Here is a 19,122-nt window from a genome sequence, read left to right as displayed (position 1 = left end):
TTGTTGTAAATTGTTTTAGATATATATTTTTTGTTACAAATTTATTCAAATATGTAACACTTCCTTACTTCTATTGTTGCTTCTATTTTCGTGTAAAATAACAGTGCAATTTGGAATTTCCTAGAAACGTAATGTAAATTTTGATTTTGTTTGTTGCGTAAAAGAAACAATTAAAATGAATTCAGATCTATAGATATACGAAAAATTAATGTATTGTTCAGTACTCTCATATAGATTTTGTCCTATCTTTTTTCAGCATTGGCTAGATCCAACCAAAAAAGTAGCGAAGCAACTTAAAGGTAAGAATTTATTTTTATTATTATTATTATTATTAAGAAATTAAATGTCGACTAAAAGCAGGGAATTCGTGTTACTATTCGGTTCAAAATCTCTTGTCGTCGCGAATTCTGTCGAGGAATTTGAAGCTTAAAATATATAAAACGATAATCATGCCTGTTGTTCTGTATGGTTGCGAAACATGGTCGCTTACTCTGAGGGAAGAACATAGACTGAAAGTATTTGAGAACAGGATCCTGAGAAGAATATTCGGACCCAAGAGGAACGAGAATGGGGAATGGCGGAAGCTTCATAACGAGGAACTACATAGTTTATACGGTTTACCCAACATTGTTAGGGTCGTCAAGTCTAGGAGGCTTAGGTGGGCAGGTCATGTAGTAACCCATACATGGTCATGTAGGTCATGTAATGGAAGAAAGTAGAAACGCTTTCAAAGTCTTGACTGGTAGACCCATAGGAAAACGACCATTAGGAAGACCTAGGCGCAGATGGGAGGATAATATTAAGATGGATCTCGCAGAGATAGGAATACAAAGTAGAAACTGGATCCAATTAGCTAAGGATAGAAGTCAGTGGAGAGCTTTTGTGAACGCGGCACTGAACCTCCGGGTTCCATAGGCCATAGAGTTAGTTAGTTAGTTAGTTAGTTAGTTATTATTATTATTATTATTATTATTATTATTATTATTATTATTATTATTATTATTAAAATAGAAAACATTGTAAAGAAAGAAAAAGAAACGAGTTACTTAATCCGTAAGTAGAACCAGCTTTCGGCCAACAGACACAGGCAAGACAAGTCAGTGTTTATTTGTTTCATATTTATATAATATGGATTAAAATGTCTCTCTGTTTCATTTTAATAGTTTCTTGGACGTGTTGCGCGCGTCCATTGTTAAACGAGAAATAGAAAACCGCAGAATGGCCATGTTAAAGATTATTGTATTCGGAGACCTCCCATGTTGCAAGATGGAAAAGAAAGAACACTGACTGAAATAATGAAGACGTTTGTCTTCGTCGGAGTTATCAATTTTCTAAAAGGTAAAAGTGTTTTTTATAAAATATAGTCTTCTTTTCATTCAAACAGTCTCATCTTCGCTTTGATGTTGGCCTCATTTTTCTAGCAAATTACTGTAGTACTCTATCTCACACTCAGATATGTCCACGCCATACATTCACCCTACCTTGGTGCTAACGCTTTGATTAAAATACGAGGGTGGATTGAAAAGTTCGTGGTCTGACCTACAAAATTAGAAAATATTTGTATAAACCATGTGTTATATTTCCACGTAATGCCCCTCGACCGAGCCACCTCTACGGTAACGCTTCTGTACCATTTTTAAATCAGGTCAGCAATTTTATTGACATTTTCTGTAGTGGTCTACGTTGAAGGCCTGCCATTGGAAGGGGGTCATCTTCAATGCTGTTTTTGCCACTGTTAAATTCAGCTACCTACTCTTCCACTCTGGAATACGAGGGCGTGTAGTCTCCTAGTGCCTGTCATGTCCATATGAATTTTCTGTGGTGTTAAACCCTTTTTATGCAGATACATAATGACAGCTCGATACTCGAGTTTCGCCATGTCACAAATTTTCGTCACTTCCTTTGACTTAGTGCCTTATAAATTCCTCACCTGAAACAATAGAAAAATGAAATTTTAGGTAGTGACTACCAACGGATATAGCTACGTAGCTAATGTATACAAACATAAAATAATTGCTTCATTCCTAGTCAGGCCACGAACTTTCCAACCCCCTTCGTAATAAGCACTAACTATCTTGTTTGGTCTGAATAGTTTATCTAAAGACAGGTTCAACCTATTAACCAATCTAGACGCGATCAAGAACAACGGATATTGTGACTATTTTTTCTTTTCCTTTTATGTTTCTAAAAGATATATGCAAAAACTGAAAATTGGAGAAAGAAAGAACAGAAAACCCATGGTCACGGATGTTGTCTACTAGAAACTGGCGCAGCCGGGAGTCGAGCCAAAAATCTCTTGTACTAGATGTGAACCACTTTGCTCTCCTTAAATCATGAGATTCCCCTTTGTGTCTAATCCTATTTCAGTTATTTATTTCGTAAAAAAAATCTTGGTATTTTAACAATCAAATGAACTTTATTTACATTTGGTGTGAATTATAGAGCAAGCAAGAATATAATAATAATGTTGGTTGATGGAAACACTGGTTATCCTGTTAAAACTCATTGCCATAGAGTCTTATCGAAAATTATAAGTTTCCGTTGTGGCATTGCAAGCCCATAAGCTTCAGGTAAAGGCGGCAGTTCGTTGGTGAAACGAAAGTTTATGAGCGTTCAGCGAAAAGTGCTACTTTTAATGGTGGCATATAGGAGCCTAGAATGGAAGGTATGATTAAAGACTCCTCTTCGAGCGAGATGAAGAACTTAAGAGAGAGAGGGGGGGGGGTAAAGGGTGTGTAGTGAGAGGTAAGATTTTTGACGGGTGCGTCTGGAAGTTTTAGTACGGCTCTCCTCAGATTCTTTAACGCCCCCTTATATACCAGTCGTTACAACAAAAATTTACGAAAGAAAAAGAAAACGCATAGCAACAAGAACTTTGAAAGCAAGGTTTAAGAAGAATTATAACATTCGTTATTACTATTGCCTTTAGGACATATTGTGTGGAATCTATACTTATATGCCAAGAGATCATTTCCCCCTGGTCATGTATCTTGAAGGTCTCTTGAAAATAATACTACTAATAAAAAAAGGACTGAAGGAATTATATTGTCTGTATAATATGTAGTGTATTACAGGGGTAAGAAAGAAAAAGCGCAGGTAGATGGGCTATCATATCCTGTGTACCATTTCGAACTTTATAAACAATACATCCCCCCTCTCTTCCCCGTTCAATTTCACTTGCTCCTCGTAACTGACCATAATTCCTTGATGGAAGGAAGCACAGGTGAAATTATTACCTATTTAGGAGGGAGTGAGACTAATGGATAGGGGTTTTCAAGATAACTCAGTTCTCAGCAAAATCATCCATGTTGTAAAACCTAGCTTGCGGTTAAGTTTTTCTTTCTTTCTTTCTTTCATACTGCAGAGAGTTCTGTATTTCTTTCTTTCCCTCTCTTTCCTTCTATGATTCAAAATTGGATTCCATTGCTATGATTCAATTGTGATTTGATCATATAATGGCGGGAGGAAGGAAGTCAATCGTTTGTGCACGATTAAGCAGACATTCCTTTCGGAACTGGCACTAAATTCGAGTACGAAGAGAGTTTTGGGTCTAGAAAAAAAAATGTCGTGATTGTCAGTACGTATTGATAATTCAAATGTATTAAAGAAAGCTAAGCTTTGAAAAAAGTGCTGAAGGAAAATAGAATTTGTATTAGGAAATATATTTTTTTTTCTTAATAACTTCATTAACGTTTATGTGACCTACCTAATCCAATGATGAACCTTCCTTATGGGTATATGCTTACCGTATGCGTCTTCACCACTGAAGATCCGGGTTCGATTTCCGGCAGGTTCTCATGTAGTTCGGATGCCAAGTTAAGCTGTAGGTCCAGGTCACATGTGGCCTTGGTGCTGACAGTGACGCTAAATTCCAATTCAATGAACTAACCAATCCAATGCAATGCTTCCCAAGTTCGTCTTTCTAAATATGTAGAGTTTCGCGTGTGATACAAAGCGTTTTCTGAGCCCAAGAGTATTTTGAAGGAAAACTTGTAATCTTTGAATGAGTTCCAAAACACCTAACTAATGTCAGTAATGCATCTACCTGCCAACTAAGCGGTCTGGATTCGATACCCGGTGGCGCCAGGATTTTTTTTCTCGTTCTACCCTAGTTTCATTGTGGCTCTAAGCTTCACTTAGCCTCTTTAAAATGATTTTCTAGCACAACACGAGTAAAATAAAATGGCCGAAGTGTGGTCCTGACTACATCACTTTCATGAGTGCGGAAGTCAGGAAAATGTGAAGCCTTTCCCTCTATACATAGCCCTTGCGTCTTCAGAGTTTGTCCCGGAAGGGAAGCACCTTTACTTCTACTTTTAAAAAAGTGTCGATTAGCTAATCCACTAATTAATTTTTTTTAAAAAAATCGATATTTTATACAATTACAGATAAACTTGTAGCTTTAATAAATTAATCGAACTACATAAAGTGTGGAATTATTTTTGTAAAAAATGCTTTATTTGTATGATTTTAAAATAATAACAATTAATTCAGTGGTACACTCTGACTTCAAGACACTTGTAGTGTGATGTTCATTTTGCCGTACCTCTAACCATTTCTTTAACTGAAGATAACAAAATATTTTCATACGTAGCCTACATTTTGCACTCACCGTACTTGTAACGTAAAAGCTCAGCAGGGAAGTAAATCTGAAACAGCCAATTCCCGATGATTTAATTTGATTTATTGCTTACAGTTTACATTCCACATGACTGTGAAGTGCTACCATTTGACTCTATTGAAATGTTAATTGACTTTTTTTTCATAATGAGTTAAATAAAATTTAGTTCAACTTGCGTATCCCTGATTACGCTCAAAGAACTCCCAGGGATTCGTGGACCACAATTTAAGAATCACTGTATAAATTGCTTTTGGTCCAACGTAGGAACACTGTAAAGGCGATTAAAATTCGTTTAATTTCTGATTACGTTATTTAGAAAAAAATAATTGATCTGCGGTTCTAATTACGATTAATTAAATCTCAAAACAGATATGACATTTTATGTCCCTATAGGGACAAGGGAGTTGAGCTGCTAATAGCTCCCACTGTTACAACATATTAGCAATATATTAAAATATATGTCTCCATTGGGTTATTTGAACAATTAGCATGGAACTCATGCTTGTAATGACTATATGCTTTTACTTTTCTAGTAATCTACAAACTTCAACTGATCAATTTGATGTTTTTTGAATTCCATTCTATTATACTTACTGCTTCTGATGCTCTTAGCGTGCAGAAAAGTACATGAAATACGAGTCATATGAAGAATGCACAACGTAATACTACTACTACTACTACTACTACTACTACTACTACTACTACTACTATTACTACTACTATTACTACTATTACTACTACTACTATTACTACTACTACTACTAGTAGCACTTCTTCTTCTTCTTCTTCTTCTTATTATTATTATTATTATTATTATTATTATTATTATTATTATTATTATTATTATTATTATTATTATTATACCTTCGAATTATTATATTATAAGGATTCAAAGACATAACCATGAATGGGGAGTAGGAGCGTGGTGGCTAAGTGTTAGAGCGCTTACCTCCCATGCGAGGGATTTCTGGTTCGATCTAGGACATGATAATTTGTTGTGGACATCTTGTCCGTGGGTTCTCTCGAGTTTCTCCTGCTTCCTCTCACTCTATCATTCCCCAATTCTTCTTTCATTACCATATATTAATCATCCGTTTTCTTTAAGCCTAAAGGACATAGCGTGGGACGTAAAACTAGAATTTTCATTTCATTTCACTTTTATTTGTCATCCATTTCCTTAAGCTGAAAGGACGTAAACGTAAGACGTTAAATTCAAGATTTCAATTAATTTTATAACCAAGAAAGTACTTTGATCTATGATCTCTATGTCTGCCAATTCTTTCTTTACCCATAATATTTTGTGTAGAGAAAATATATCCTCTGCATTTTGCTTTATTATGGTTTACTGAAATTTCTGTTGCTAAGCGTTGCAATATGTTACTGTAAGGCTTCTCTTCGGAGTATGTTTTCTCAAGTTAATTGTACTACTTTTACAATTAACATGTAATTGTAATGGTAGTAATTAATTCGTCTAATACATTGTCTTGTCATTCTGAAGTTATTTATCTTTATTAGTTCACCGAATATACATATCCGCTTATGAGTTCAAGATGGGGTAAAAAAGGTAACCATAACGAATAACCGACGAAAATGTTACCTGTGCAATAAAATAAAGTATTAATTTACTCCATAACCCTGTTCTGTAAAGATTATGCAAACAGAAGGTTCAGATCGATCGTTTAATGCTCTAATATTTTAGATCAACTAATTATGGAGGTTGGTAAGGAAATAGCGTGCTCAATCGATAGTGTATACTATAGTATCCTGAATAAACTAACGGAGTGGGGCGGATTCAAGATCTCCTTCAGAGAATGTGGTTCTGTCAAGTTATGAGTTATGAATGACAATCCTAGGAACAAAGTCAAGAGTACCGTTAGAATAAGTTAATACAAATAAGAAATAAAGAAAAACAAAAACAGTGGAATGACTGGAGAAATGTACCAATGTATTGCATGTAGGTTTCAGTGTTCTGCCCTAAAGCATGTTCTAGCTCACTTACCTTAACGTAGGTAGGCTCGGCCACTAAGCCAGTACAGAAAGGATAGAGTGACCAGTATATGTAAGAACTGTGTAATTGTGGCCATGTGTAATTATTGGTTTATTATACAATTAGTCGTTTGTACAGTACATGTCAATTATTACTTCTCTAATATAATGAATTACGACCTCGTACAGTGTCAGGTTCAAGAATCTTCACAGAAGAAAATATATCAATAGCAGCGCCTAAATCCTTGTTCAAATGGGACTTTGGCTGATACATTAAAAAAAAAAAGTTTTCCCATATTAATTCTAACGTCCAATAATAACTTGTCCAGATGAGGAATAATCAGCTCCCCTTCCTTACGTCAGTGGAAGTATAATATAATATTATTTATAGTAGCTTTCAAAGAGCTCGGCGTAAGTTCTTATGATGTTTCTCTTGCATGTTTCTTCCTTCACTTCCTTAAAGTTTGCCTGCCATGTAAGTACTTCGCATTCGATTACATCGAATTTCATTCAATGTTGTTTTCCGTGCCTAAGTTACTGGCATTGGAAATTTTCACTTAAGAATGTATAAAGTATAGTGATGGAATCTTCATGCATTATCACAATTTAATGCCATCTGACAATGGGGGTCTCTTTCTCACTGCAGCTCCGTTAAATTTCCCATCGTTCGTGGGTATTTCACCAAACCAGGAAGCTTCTGACGATTTCTCATCACACACTCTACACGCGTGCATCTCTCTTTCACACACACACACATATATAACACAAGTATTCTGTATTCTCTAAAACATTTACCAAAACTTCATTCACTATGCATTCCAAAGCTATGGTGCGTGTGTGCTTCCATACCATAATTATGAGAACTTTTTCAATGTCCTGTGGCTATTGACCAACGAAATTGCTTTTCATTGTGTCGTTGCTTTCTAGGAATCGTTTATCAAATGCATATTTATTCATTTTTTTATTGTTTTATATCAGTTTTATTACAATTATTCTAATTTAATAGGCTGTCAGAAACAACACTATTTAGTATCTTGTTAAATTCATCTTCCTTGTTTTACACTGCATGAAGGTTCATGGCCGAAAATACTGCTTATACTTGGGTGATGTATATCAGCACACTGGCTCTCATTCATGTCTGGTCCATGATACTTTCCATTTGGTAACTTGAAATAGAATTAAAACAATCTCTGAGCAAAGCAGAACATTTTACTAAAATAATTCGTGTATAACAGCTTCGTCAACTATCTATACCTCTTGGTTTCATCAGACATTTTGTGAAACCAAATGAATTTTCTTTTAGTAAAACGCTGTGCTTTGCTCAGAGATTGTTCATGTAGTTCTCCAATAGCTTCACGATGCTGTGTGTCTATACCGAATGATTTGTGCCTCCACGGGAATCGAACCTTAGGCTCACTTACCAAAGATGTTTGAGTTAACTATTCTACTACACGTGAGAAATTATTATTATTATTATTATTATTATTATTATTATTATTATTATTATTATTATTATTATTATTATTATTATTATTATTATTATTATTATTATATCTCTGTTTAAACCGGTTCCAGCTTAGTAATTTGACGGCCGTCTCTGACAAGTGCAGATTATTTGAAGAGTTCTCCAGAGAACTTTCTAATGATATGGCAGATGTCTACTGCTAATGATTTTTTTTAGATTTGTTAGGAAGTGCTATTATTATTATAATTTGTTGTTGTTGTTCCTCTTCTTCTTGTTTCCAATTGGCTAAATGGTAAACGCATCTACCTTTTGTGTGGGTGGCCTCAGGCTTTCCTATGTTAACAAAGCTTCTTGAGACAATTCGGGAGTTACCTGGATTAACAAACAATCCAATCCCCGTTCCCAGAGTTAGAAATAAAGCGTTGGCAACCTGATTTCGTACGTAGTACTTTGAGGACTGCAATGTCACTGACTAAAGAGTTTAAAGTTTCTGTCATTCATTACAATATCCCTTCTTCAGTAAAATCATCAGTTATTAGGATTACACAGTGGGGCTTATAAGATTGCACTCTTAGTGCGTCCATCCGTTTGTTTCTCCACTCTTAACCAAAAGCGTTTTTTTTTTTCTTTCCAATAGCCAGACCGATTATTTCGACCGGGTTCGTTTATAAAGTCAATCTACTAACATATTCGCGGGTAACAGTGATCATCCGTACCCCGTTTAAAATCCATAACATTCCCTAGCTACTATGCCACCTACATAGTAGCAAAGAAATGTTGGTTGCCTATGATAATAGGATATTAATCGCTTGAATCCTTTTACTGTATTTTAGCAGACTTTATATGAGAATGAATTTATGTTGTTTTGCGTCTTTATACAACATCGAGGTTATCAAGAACGGATTTTTTTTATAACAGTGGTTCTCAAACTTTCCAATAACGCGGACCCTTGTTCATTCGGAAAGTGAACTGCGGCCTCCCTTGCAATTCTATCTGAAATTACACATGATATTAAAAAACAGAATTACCACTGACAAGAAAAAGGTCAAGAAAAATAATGCAATAAGTAATTTATTCTAAAAAAGATACAGGATTGTTTCCTAGTGAACAAAATTTCAATTGAAAATACAGTACCGTAACTTTCCAGACTGAAAATCAATGTCTTTTAGTGTCGGCTTTAGGGCAGAAATTTAGTAAAGAAGGAAAACATTTAAATTTACAAACGTAGGTGTAATTTCTAATTTTTTTCTTCCTAGTAATTGAAAAATTACTTCTTGCATAACAGCTGCGAGTTCCATTTTATTACAACACATTTCAATTTTTAGGCGCCGCGGACCCCCTGGCTAGGTCTCGCGGACCCCACCTTGAGAAGTACTGTTCTATAACTTGGGACCCCAAACCAAATCGGGGCTTTTGAATCTGGTGTTTTTGTCGGGTACTACAGACCACGATCTAAGATCAACTCTGGAAGTCCATATAGATCGTTCACCACTATACTATATCGCCTCCAACAGAGCTAGGTTACAAGACCACACCACTGGCCCCAGCACGTCTTATTTCACTTATTTTTAAGATTTTACGTTATTTCGAAATAACTTACTTTGTGTATATACAGTATATTAAGAGCAGATATGATTCGGATTTCACATTATTCTTTGAGTCCAAGTCCTAGGATCTGGAAGGACATATTTCAAACAAAAAGAAATTTGTTTCACTAAATGATGAAAGGTATTTCAAGCTATTTTGAACAGCTCCATCCACCATCACTTCCCTCCCTTCCCCTCAAAAAAGAGTACAATAGCTTGTAGACACTTTAATAAAAAAAGACTAATTTCTGAGTAGGTATAAAAAAATATTTAATTAAAACGAAATTAAATGCAAGAGTAATAAAGCAGTTTCCTGTAAACACATTTTACATTATGTGCATCAAACATCGTTTTATTGCGGTATTTTCATATATACAATGAAAAACAAAAATCAGCAAACAATTAATTAAATTACTAAAACACAACTAAAGTTCCAGGCAATACCATGTTTAATTTCGAAATTCTCACTACTAAAACAAGGAAAAAAATAAAACAGAGGGCAAGAGAAAAAAAAATACTAAATGTCAGTGTCCCTGTCTCAGATTCATTCGCTTTCTCGTCGACGAGTGTCGCGAGGAAACAAAATGTTCATTAGTCAAAGGAAACACCGTTATGTAGAACATGTAACGACACACTTTATGACTGCACTAAAAATCCTGCTGCGAATGACATCTACTGGAAATGAATGGAATCAAAAGTACAAAAGAAAGCAAAAAAAGAAGCGCAACATGAAATTTTATATACGGTGTTCGTTTCTTTTTGTTTGTATCCCCAAACGGAAGAGAACACCAGAAATTCATCACGAATCACCTATATAACAATGGTGGGTGACACTGTTAAATTGAGACATGTTGAGTATTGTAATAGATTTTTCTTTAGTGCTAATGGCTGTGTTATCCTTTACACGTGTATCGTTCAGATCCTAATTTTAATGGTTTCTCATGTAATAACATAGGCCTATCTCTTAATAGAGGGAAATGTCATTTTATGGCCAAGATTCTCTCTCTCTCTCTCTCTCTCTCTCTCTCTATATATATATATATATATATATATATATATATATATATATATATATATATATATATATATATATATATATATATATATATATATAGTATGGTTGAGAAGTCATAATTGGTCCATTAATTAAAAATAATAGTTCTTCAAATTATTATTATTATTATTATTATTATTATTATTATTATTATTATTATTATTATTATTATTATTATTATTATTATTATTATTATTATTACTGCTGTTCAGGTATGAGACGCATGTGAAAAAAGGACGATATTCTTACCAAACTAGAAAATGGTCGAATACATTTATTGTGATTGATATACAAGTATATACCTTGGCTATTTTCCGACGTAGTCACCATAAACCTCCAGACATTTCTATTAGCGTGGCACAAGCTTCCGTATGGGTCTCTGTCTAAAAATCTGCCATCTAAGAGTGCAGCCAGTCCAGACCTGATGTCTTGAGTACTTCACTACTATTGAAACGCTTCGATGCAAGCCACATTTTCAGGTGAAGTAAAAGGAAGAAATCGCTGTGGCAAGATCGAGGCTGTAAGGAGGATGATTGAATTGTTCCTATCGAAATCTTTGAATTTTCTCAAAAGTACAAGCAGCTGTGTGTGTATGGGAAGGAAGGGGGGGGGGTGGCCGTTGCCATGAATAAGAATTTCAGAGCGTAGCATTCCTTTCCGTCGATTCTGGACAGCATCGGAGATTATTCAGTATTTAGCAACACTCATCTGCTTTAATTGCTTGTTTTGCTTCCAAGAATCCCACAATAATATTGTAACTTTCGTCCCAAAACATGGTAGCCATATTTTTTGAACTGATGGTATTTGTTTGAATTTCTTCGCGTTAGGAGAACCAGAGTGCCGTCATTGCATTGACTGCTGCTTCAACTGGTGCACAATATCCAGATATCATATCCCATCACTATGTGAAAAAAGAGGCTATCCCCATTCCTTCCCCACCGGCATGTGCAGCTATCATTCTTTACTCTTTTTGAAGTCTGTCAGCATTTTTGCGTTTGTGACAGCTTATTAGTTACAAATTATCAGTAACTTACAATTCGATGCACTGTTTTCGCAAACACTATAGAACTCTGGTGAGTTTAGTTATTGTGAACTGGTGATTGAATCGCACTTTCTCGTTAATGTGTTCCATCCGATGGTCCATTCTGAACACTAGGCCTTCCGCTATGCTCATCGTTATACATATTTGAACGTCATTCCCGAAACTCTCGGCACCATTGCTTGACTTCCCATTCATCATTACTGTCGGTTCGTAAATGACACACAATTCTCGATGGATGTAAGCCGCATTCTTCCTTTGATGTTCAGAAATCTTATTGACAGATATCACTTCATATTTGGTTCTGATTCGATTCCGGCGGAGCTCATGTGGCTCGGATTCCACGTTAATCAGTAGGCCCACGTCTCATATAGCCTTGCTGCTGAAAGGGACGCTAAACTCAAACTCAGCTCAACATTTGGTGGGATTTTGTAATATGGTAATCATTTCAACTTAAGGCAAATATGGTTTGAACGAAAGAAATGAAAGGAAAGAGAGATTGGTCAATTTCTATGGGCAGAATGCACTAGTAACTGGGAACACTTAGCTCAATCAGTACAATCAGTGACGTCATCCGTCCCCCTACCTTTTCAAATCCATTTTTACCCCTGGATAAAATGAAAAGATCGAAGCTTCATAATAAACTTATATATGAATCAATTTGTAAGTGTTAGAATAGGGGAGGAAATGACAGAGAAGAGGGCAATTTCTGATATGAGAAATTCTATTAGCTACAATAAATTAGTTTATTCTTACTGTATAAAATGGGGAAGAGGGAGCCAAATATGTCGCTGTTAGGCTGCATGCCGCCTAATATGTTGCTTAGCCTAGGCTCCAATCCGGGCCTGCCCTGTCTCAATCCAATGAGAGTTGTGGTATCTATCATCATGTCCGTGAGTTTTCCCTACCAACACTAACACTAATTCACTTGGAATTATTCATTTGTCCTCTTTAGCCTACAGGGCCTTTAGACTTTATATTTTAAATATTTGAAAAAAAAATAGCTAGTGGCCGTAGTAGAATATTGTATTGTGTTCTTTTCAAATAAATAGATGCGTTATTTCATATTTCGCACGTAAAAATTCCTTTGGTTAATGGCTCCTTTCTGTAATTAACAGAAAAAAAATATCCTTGAGCTGAAATATATGCTAGAGGCATTGAAGCAAATTAATATAATTTCAGCGAACCATTTAACTTACTAGTTGACTATTTCGCTGGTTTTAAACTCTAAAATATGCACTTCTACACGTTATTTTTTGAAATGTAATTCCAGCAATGTAATTCCAGATTGTTCCAGCAATGACGTCTTTTTTTTTTTTTTTTTTTTTTTTTTTTTTTTTTTTTTTTTTTTGGCCATTGTAATAACGTATTGTGTGGAGCACCCGTGTTATACAATGCTAGAAAAATACATCACGCAAAACTAAAACAAAAAGAGAAAAAGAACAGTCAGAAAGAAGTTCCAAAGCCATCTCTTCAATGATAAATTCCAGTCTATTTTCTGTTTTTAAATGTTGTGAAGAAAGAAAAGAGGGAATCATTGTTACTGCTTCTTGTAATTGTTTAACGATAGGTTATAACGTTTATTTCTGCTGCCACTGATTGGAGCATCCGGCAATCAATGAATAACCTGCTGAAGAATTAACAACAGGGCTTTGCCTACCTATACGTTGAGTGGAGTGAACTTCACAAGGACGTCTCGGTGTGGATAATATATATTACAAGGAAACGGTCCCTGAGTGTGGATGAAACGTTTCTTCTTTAATTATAAGGTGTCCATCTTCAGCAGAAACAAAGTCCTCCGAGGCAGTAAGCAAACGGAAAGTCCAAAGAAAAAGATTCATTTACGCCGTTGGCAAAAGAACTGAAGAATAGCTATAATTGTTTGGTTTTACGTTTCTTTTGCCACCAACAAAGCAAAACGCATGGAGAATTATATCATCTTAGGAACGTATATTACATACATTGACATTTCAAAATCATAAATTTTATTTATTCAGGTCAGTTACATTATTGAATATTATGTTTTAGAAAATGGGCAATATATCTATGTAATACTTAGAATCATAAATACTTGACCTTAATCCATTCGATAAGGTTTGACAAGGCTAGAAGAGTTTTGACCTTTTAGAGTATCTCATAAATGTTAAAAACAACTCTCAGTTAAAGCAAATTATAGAAATTTTAGAGTTTAAAAGCTTTGTATTTGTAGAGGTTATCTATAAAAAAATTACGGAGTGGATCAGAAGAATTACCCAATATTAGAACAACTTTATAATCAAGATTTGGTAACATACATGTCATAGGTGTTGCTAAAAATGATCCATGTTCTTTTTTTTTTTTTAAAAAATGCAATTAATTCTGTGTATACGTCGCAGGATATTGATTCTTTAATTCTTTCATGTTGATGGTGCGGAGATTTTGTGATGTTTTCTTTAACCTAATCCAGAATTTGTCGATTATTGGCGTAGGCTTTTCTCTTTAAATTTCCCATAGATAAAAATCGCACATGGAGAAGTCAGGAGACCATGGTGACCACAATCCTTTGCTGGTAATTTGTTCTAAAATCTACGTGAATCTATGCTCGTAACTTGCGTGAGATGTATCATGTTGCCTCATCTTCTTGCAAAAAGCAGTTGTTTTTCTACTTTGGTGTTGGTTACCTGTGAAATTGTTCAAGTAAATCCAAGTACATTGCGGTATTCACAGTTGATTTGAAGAAAATTGGCCCCATTATTCGTATTCCTGACACAGCGCACAAGGCGCCAATTTTTGGGTCGAGTAGTGAATTTTAATGAGTCAGTTGAGGATTTTCAGAAATCTAGTATCTCATATCCGATAGAGAATAAACTAGAAGTACACTTTTATCACTTTATATGATGTAAAACATAGCTCCTTAGCGTACAAAACCAATTCTAAGCAGCGACAACCGTAATGAATATGTACACAATAATGAGTATAAAATTATTTGACGGGAATCCAACAATGAACAATTTATGTAAAGATAGTAAGTAAACCGTAACCAGGCTATACTTATTCGTGGCTCAATGTAAAACTTTCTCCCCAGAAAAGATGTTCAATCTTGTCATTTCCAATCTCGTAAGTTCAAATCTCGATCAAATGATCTCAGTCTCAAATCTTTGAGCAGGAGTGCTAAATTCATAGAACTTTATAAGCTGTGAGCTCCATTGATAATACAGAACGCAAAATAAAGTGAGTTCGATTTATGAGAGTTGGAAGTCGGAAATGGATGATCCATTGAAGTTTACGAGCGTAAGTTCACTTGAAAAAGAAATGTATAGATATAGCTGGTATGAACAAAGAGCTTCGATTTAACATATCGGTCATAAGCATATTTCATTGTACTGTATATCTCGGATTAATGAGGTTCTTTTGGGGTCAAAATATGGTATTTAATGAAAACGGCAAATACGTTAATGCAGCTATACAGATGAAAGCTTCGTGAGCATACAAAAGTTGTAATTTATTATATTAATAACAATTTTTTTAATGGAGTTTACCATTATTAATATTGTAAATTACAGGCTTAACATGCCCATGAAGCTTCCATTCGCTTACATTGAACTGCTAGTCTTCGGCTAACTATGGGGACTTCGGCTCCAGACCCTCGCGTTTCCTCGGCCTACGGCGTTGCATTTCATATTTCAGCCTATGCTTTCTTCATCGCGCGACAAAAATACGTTTATGGGTTTATACTTTATGACGAATTTACACTCATTTCTTCCTCAGAATATACATTTCGATCAAAGTGAAATGATAAAAATCCATGTCGGCTCCAAATTCTATGTTCAGAAATTCATTTCAAATGGTTTACTCGTTTCTCCCTGATGATGAGAGTTATGTTTAATCTTGAAGTCATGTAACAAATTAAGCCTGTTCTTGTCGTTGAAAGCGGAGTTTCTGGAAACGATGTAGCATATGTCCACTTGTTTTGAATAAGAATTTTATGTTCCAAGTTTCACATTCTTAACATCCCTCTAATCTTAAGGGATTTCGAGATATGACATTTTATTAAAACAATTGCAACCCCCATTCTTTTTTTTTCATCTTTTTTTGTTCCTACTAAGATAAAAATCAGAAAACACAGGAACATGTATTTAGTTATTTTAAATGCGAAGTCTAAATACCAAATTTCCAAAAATTCTTCCTTAGTGAGACTTTACATCACAAACCCCATGCTCTGTCCAAATTTCAAGTTTCTAGCTTAAGCGGTTTGCCTGGGAGTTGATCAGTCAGTCAGAACTTCTTTTATATAAGGAGATTGTGCATTTTTCTTTCAAAAATCACCATACGTCCAAGATACTTCTACATAATAAAGTGTGTTTATGGCACATGTTACGAGGGTATTCCGAAAAGTTTATGACCTGACACTAAAATACCGCGTCGCTGGTAATAAGCTGTTCGTGGCGTATAGTGCTGCCATCTATGGAGGAAATAATGTATGAGTTTCAACTGTATAGCTGCGTCAGTTCGTTGGAGGCAATCATTGAAATATGTCACTGTGGGTTGAGCTCGCATACAGCATGACAATGCTCCAGTCCACATAACTGTTGTCAAAACTGCAGTGCTGTAAGGGCTGTAAGGTAGGCGACGAATCTTCTCGAAGCTACAGTCTTTCACCGCAGCCTTCGCAACAACAGCCATGTGGACTGGAGCATTGTCATCCAGTATGCAAGCTCAACGCACAGTGATAGATTTAAATGATTGCCTCTTACGAATTGACGCAACTATGCAGTTGAAACTCATACATTATTTCCTCCATACCATGAACGACTTATTACCAGTGGTGTGATATTTCAATGTTAGACCAGAAACTTTTGAAATACTCTCGTAAATCGGAGCTTTTAATCCTTACTAGCTGTACCCACTCCTGCTCCCTCTTAAGCAAATGAAACTTCTAAAGATACGATCCTCGTTGTGGGTGTGTTCTGTAATATTTAGGCTACCTCGATTAAGATTTATACGTTTACTTTGATTCTTAAGTTTCATTTTGTAATTGTATTCTAGCACTTTTGGTGCGAGCGATTTCAAGTTCTATTCCCGGTGGGAACACGGTCGAGAAAGTGTAAAAGCTTTCTCAGGCCAGCCATCTTTAGTTTTCCTCATTCCCACCAGGCAAATGCCGAGATGGTACCTCACATACAGGTTCCAGACTGCTTCCTTCCTTCCTTCCTTCCTTCCTTTCCTCGAATAGTATGATCGCCAAGGGATGTCATCCCCTCATACGTGGCAGGCTAACATGACCATATATGCCGGAAGCCCAGAAATCTAATTCATAATCCTATTTGTACAACCTTCCTGAGCGAAAACTATTTAAATATTAAACGCATAAGTTATTGTAGTTTCCATTGAAAATGCACACGAAGACACACAATACTGTATAAAAGAATACTGTATAAAAATAAGCAGCTACATTATGACTTTACTGCACCGTCATTTTACTGGTACTAAACAGCATTTTCTTGCTTTGTTTGTGCTAGACGTGTATCAAAATCCCTGACCTCATCAGTTTTGACGAGACAGCAAAGCTAGTGAAAAAAGAAAAGTATCATTTACATAGTTGCCTGGAGAGCAGTTGAAGAAAAAGATACTACTTTCGTAATACTATACAAAATGATAAATTGATTTTTTTTCTTAACATTACGACGACCTCTCTTGGAAACAATAATACCCACCACGAAGTTGTCTTTACTACTAATAAATTAATAAGCTCTTCATCATCATTTGTTTATTATAGTGTTCTGTGTGCGGAATGTATATGATACTTTTGAACTATTACTTCACATGTATTATCGTCTGTATCTTTTTCATGGTCAAAGCAAGAACAATGAATGGACGTTTCTCCTTACTCTTTTCGTGTAGTATTCATAAAAATGTTAAATTGCATGCCTTGAAAAATGAGTGAAATGAAACGCCAGGCGGGTGTATACATAAGAGAAAATAATAAAATGGCTTTTACTAGAGTATTATGCAACTGTGTCCCTTTTCTCTCTCTCCTATTCTTTTTTGCATGTGAAGAGCGCGCGTGTAGGTCAGTCGCATGATTCTGTTGATTGCCATTGTAAAATAGAACTTTCAAAAACGTGCTAAAAAATTCTCTCTCTCTCTCTCTCTCTCTCTCTCTTTCTCTCTCTCTCTCTCTCTCTCTCCTTCACATGAAACATTTTAGAGAACCACATTATATTAGAAGAAATAATAAAATTACTTGTTATCACAAAGGATTATGTTCATGTAATCCAGGTCTTCCCACAAATTCCTGAAATCAAGAGGAGAGCATTAAATTAAGTACATAAGAAATGAGTGGCCCGGATTCAAGACTTGGAATGTTGTTCCAATCAGTGACGGATCTAGCCCAGAGAGCACTAGGCCCGTCAATATTTTGAGTGACAAAAACAATTTAAGCTATTATGTATATATTTTTGAAAGTTTATAGTAAACTCATGCTATACCTATCATAGTCTGGGTTCTGGCTACCCCTCAGTTTTTACCTTCTAGATCCGCCACTGGTTCCAATGCTGTTCAACAGTTCGCTCAGGAGCGTGGTGCAATGGAAATCAAATTAAAGTTGTAACTTTACGTCATATAGCAATACCATTTATGCTTAAAAGACGAACAATTAATGAAAGAGAAATATTACCTTAAAAAAGATTAGTGGAACGAGGATGTGGGACGAAACAAGGTAACACCCCATAAGAAAAACATGAACACGATGTTATTTACCACAAACTCACGTGACCTGAGATCGAACCAGAGGCGTTTCGCACTAGAAGGATGTGGTTTTTGTACCTTTATATTGTTATTGTTTTGTGCTCAGTAGTCTATGCTAGAAATAAACATGTTATAGACACATTGTACGTGTACTCTGGTGAGTATTGAATGCATTCAACGACATTTGACCTCATGAGCACACATATACACATGCATAAACACACGCTATAAAACAACATATGTTGAGACATTAAGTAAGCAATATTCTCACCACAGCGAAACTATTCAACAGGCATTAAAAAACCACAAACGATGACTCATGAATACACAGCAACATATATAACCTGTATAATGACGATATGTTGCATATATAGATTATTTTGCTAGACACTTCTTTAAACAACACTTTTCCTCGTATTTTTGCATAATAAAATAATATTCTTATTCATTTTGAACTATATATGTTTATTCTAATACTATATTCGATAAGCATATTTTTTTACTACATTTTATCGTCTTTTCTCCCTTTCATTTTCTTTACAGGAACCGACCCTTTTACGCTATATTTCGGTGTGAAATTCTATGCCGCTGACCCTTGCAAGCTTTTAGAAGAAATTACAAGGTAAGAATTATGTTTGTTTTCTT

The 19,122-nt window shown here is 35.3% G+C and overlaps 1 protein-coding gene across 4 annotated transcripts in view; it reads left to right on the top strand.

Annotated features, from left to right (window-relative positions):
- The window catches only part of LOC145678346 (band 4.1-like protein 4), a 482,682-nt gene that overhangs the window by 268,596 nt on the left and 194,964 nt on the right, over nucleotides 1–19,122 (top strand). For all 4 annotated transcript variants that reach the window (XM_081748385.1, XM_081748387.1, XM_081748386.1 and 1 more), the window contains exons 4-5: nucleotides 257–299; nucleotides 19,021–19,099. In XM_081748385.1, coding sequence (XP_081604511.1) covers nucleotides 257–299; nucleotides 19,021–19,099 — 122 coding nt within the window. The remainder of the gene's footprint in view (nucleotides 1–256; nucleotides 300–19,020; nucleotides 19,100–19,122) is intronic.

Source organism: Thermobia domestica, chromosome 2 (assembly GCF_964235325.1).
Source record: "Thermobia domestica chromosome 2, izTheDome1.hap1.1, whole genome shotgun sequence".
In the NCBI taxonomy this organism is placed as follows: Eukaryota; Metazoa; Arthropoda; class Insecta; order Zygentoma; family Lepismatidae; genus Thermobia; species Thermobia domestica.
This window is presented reverse-complemented; position numbering and strand designations above follow the sequence as displayed.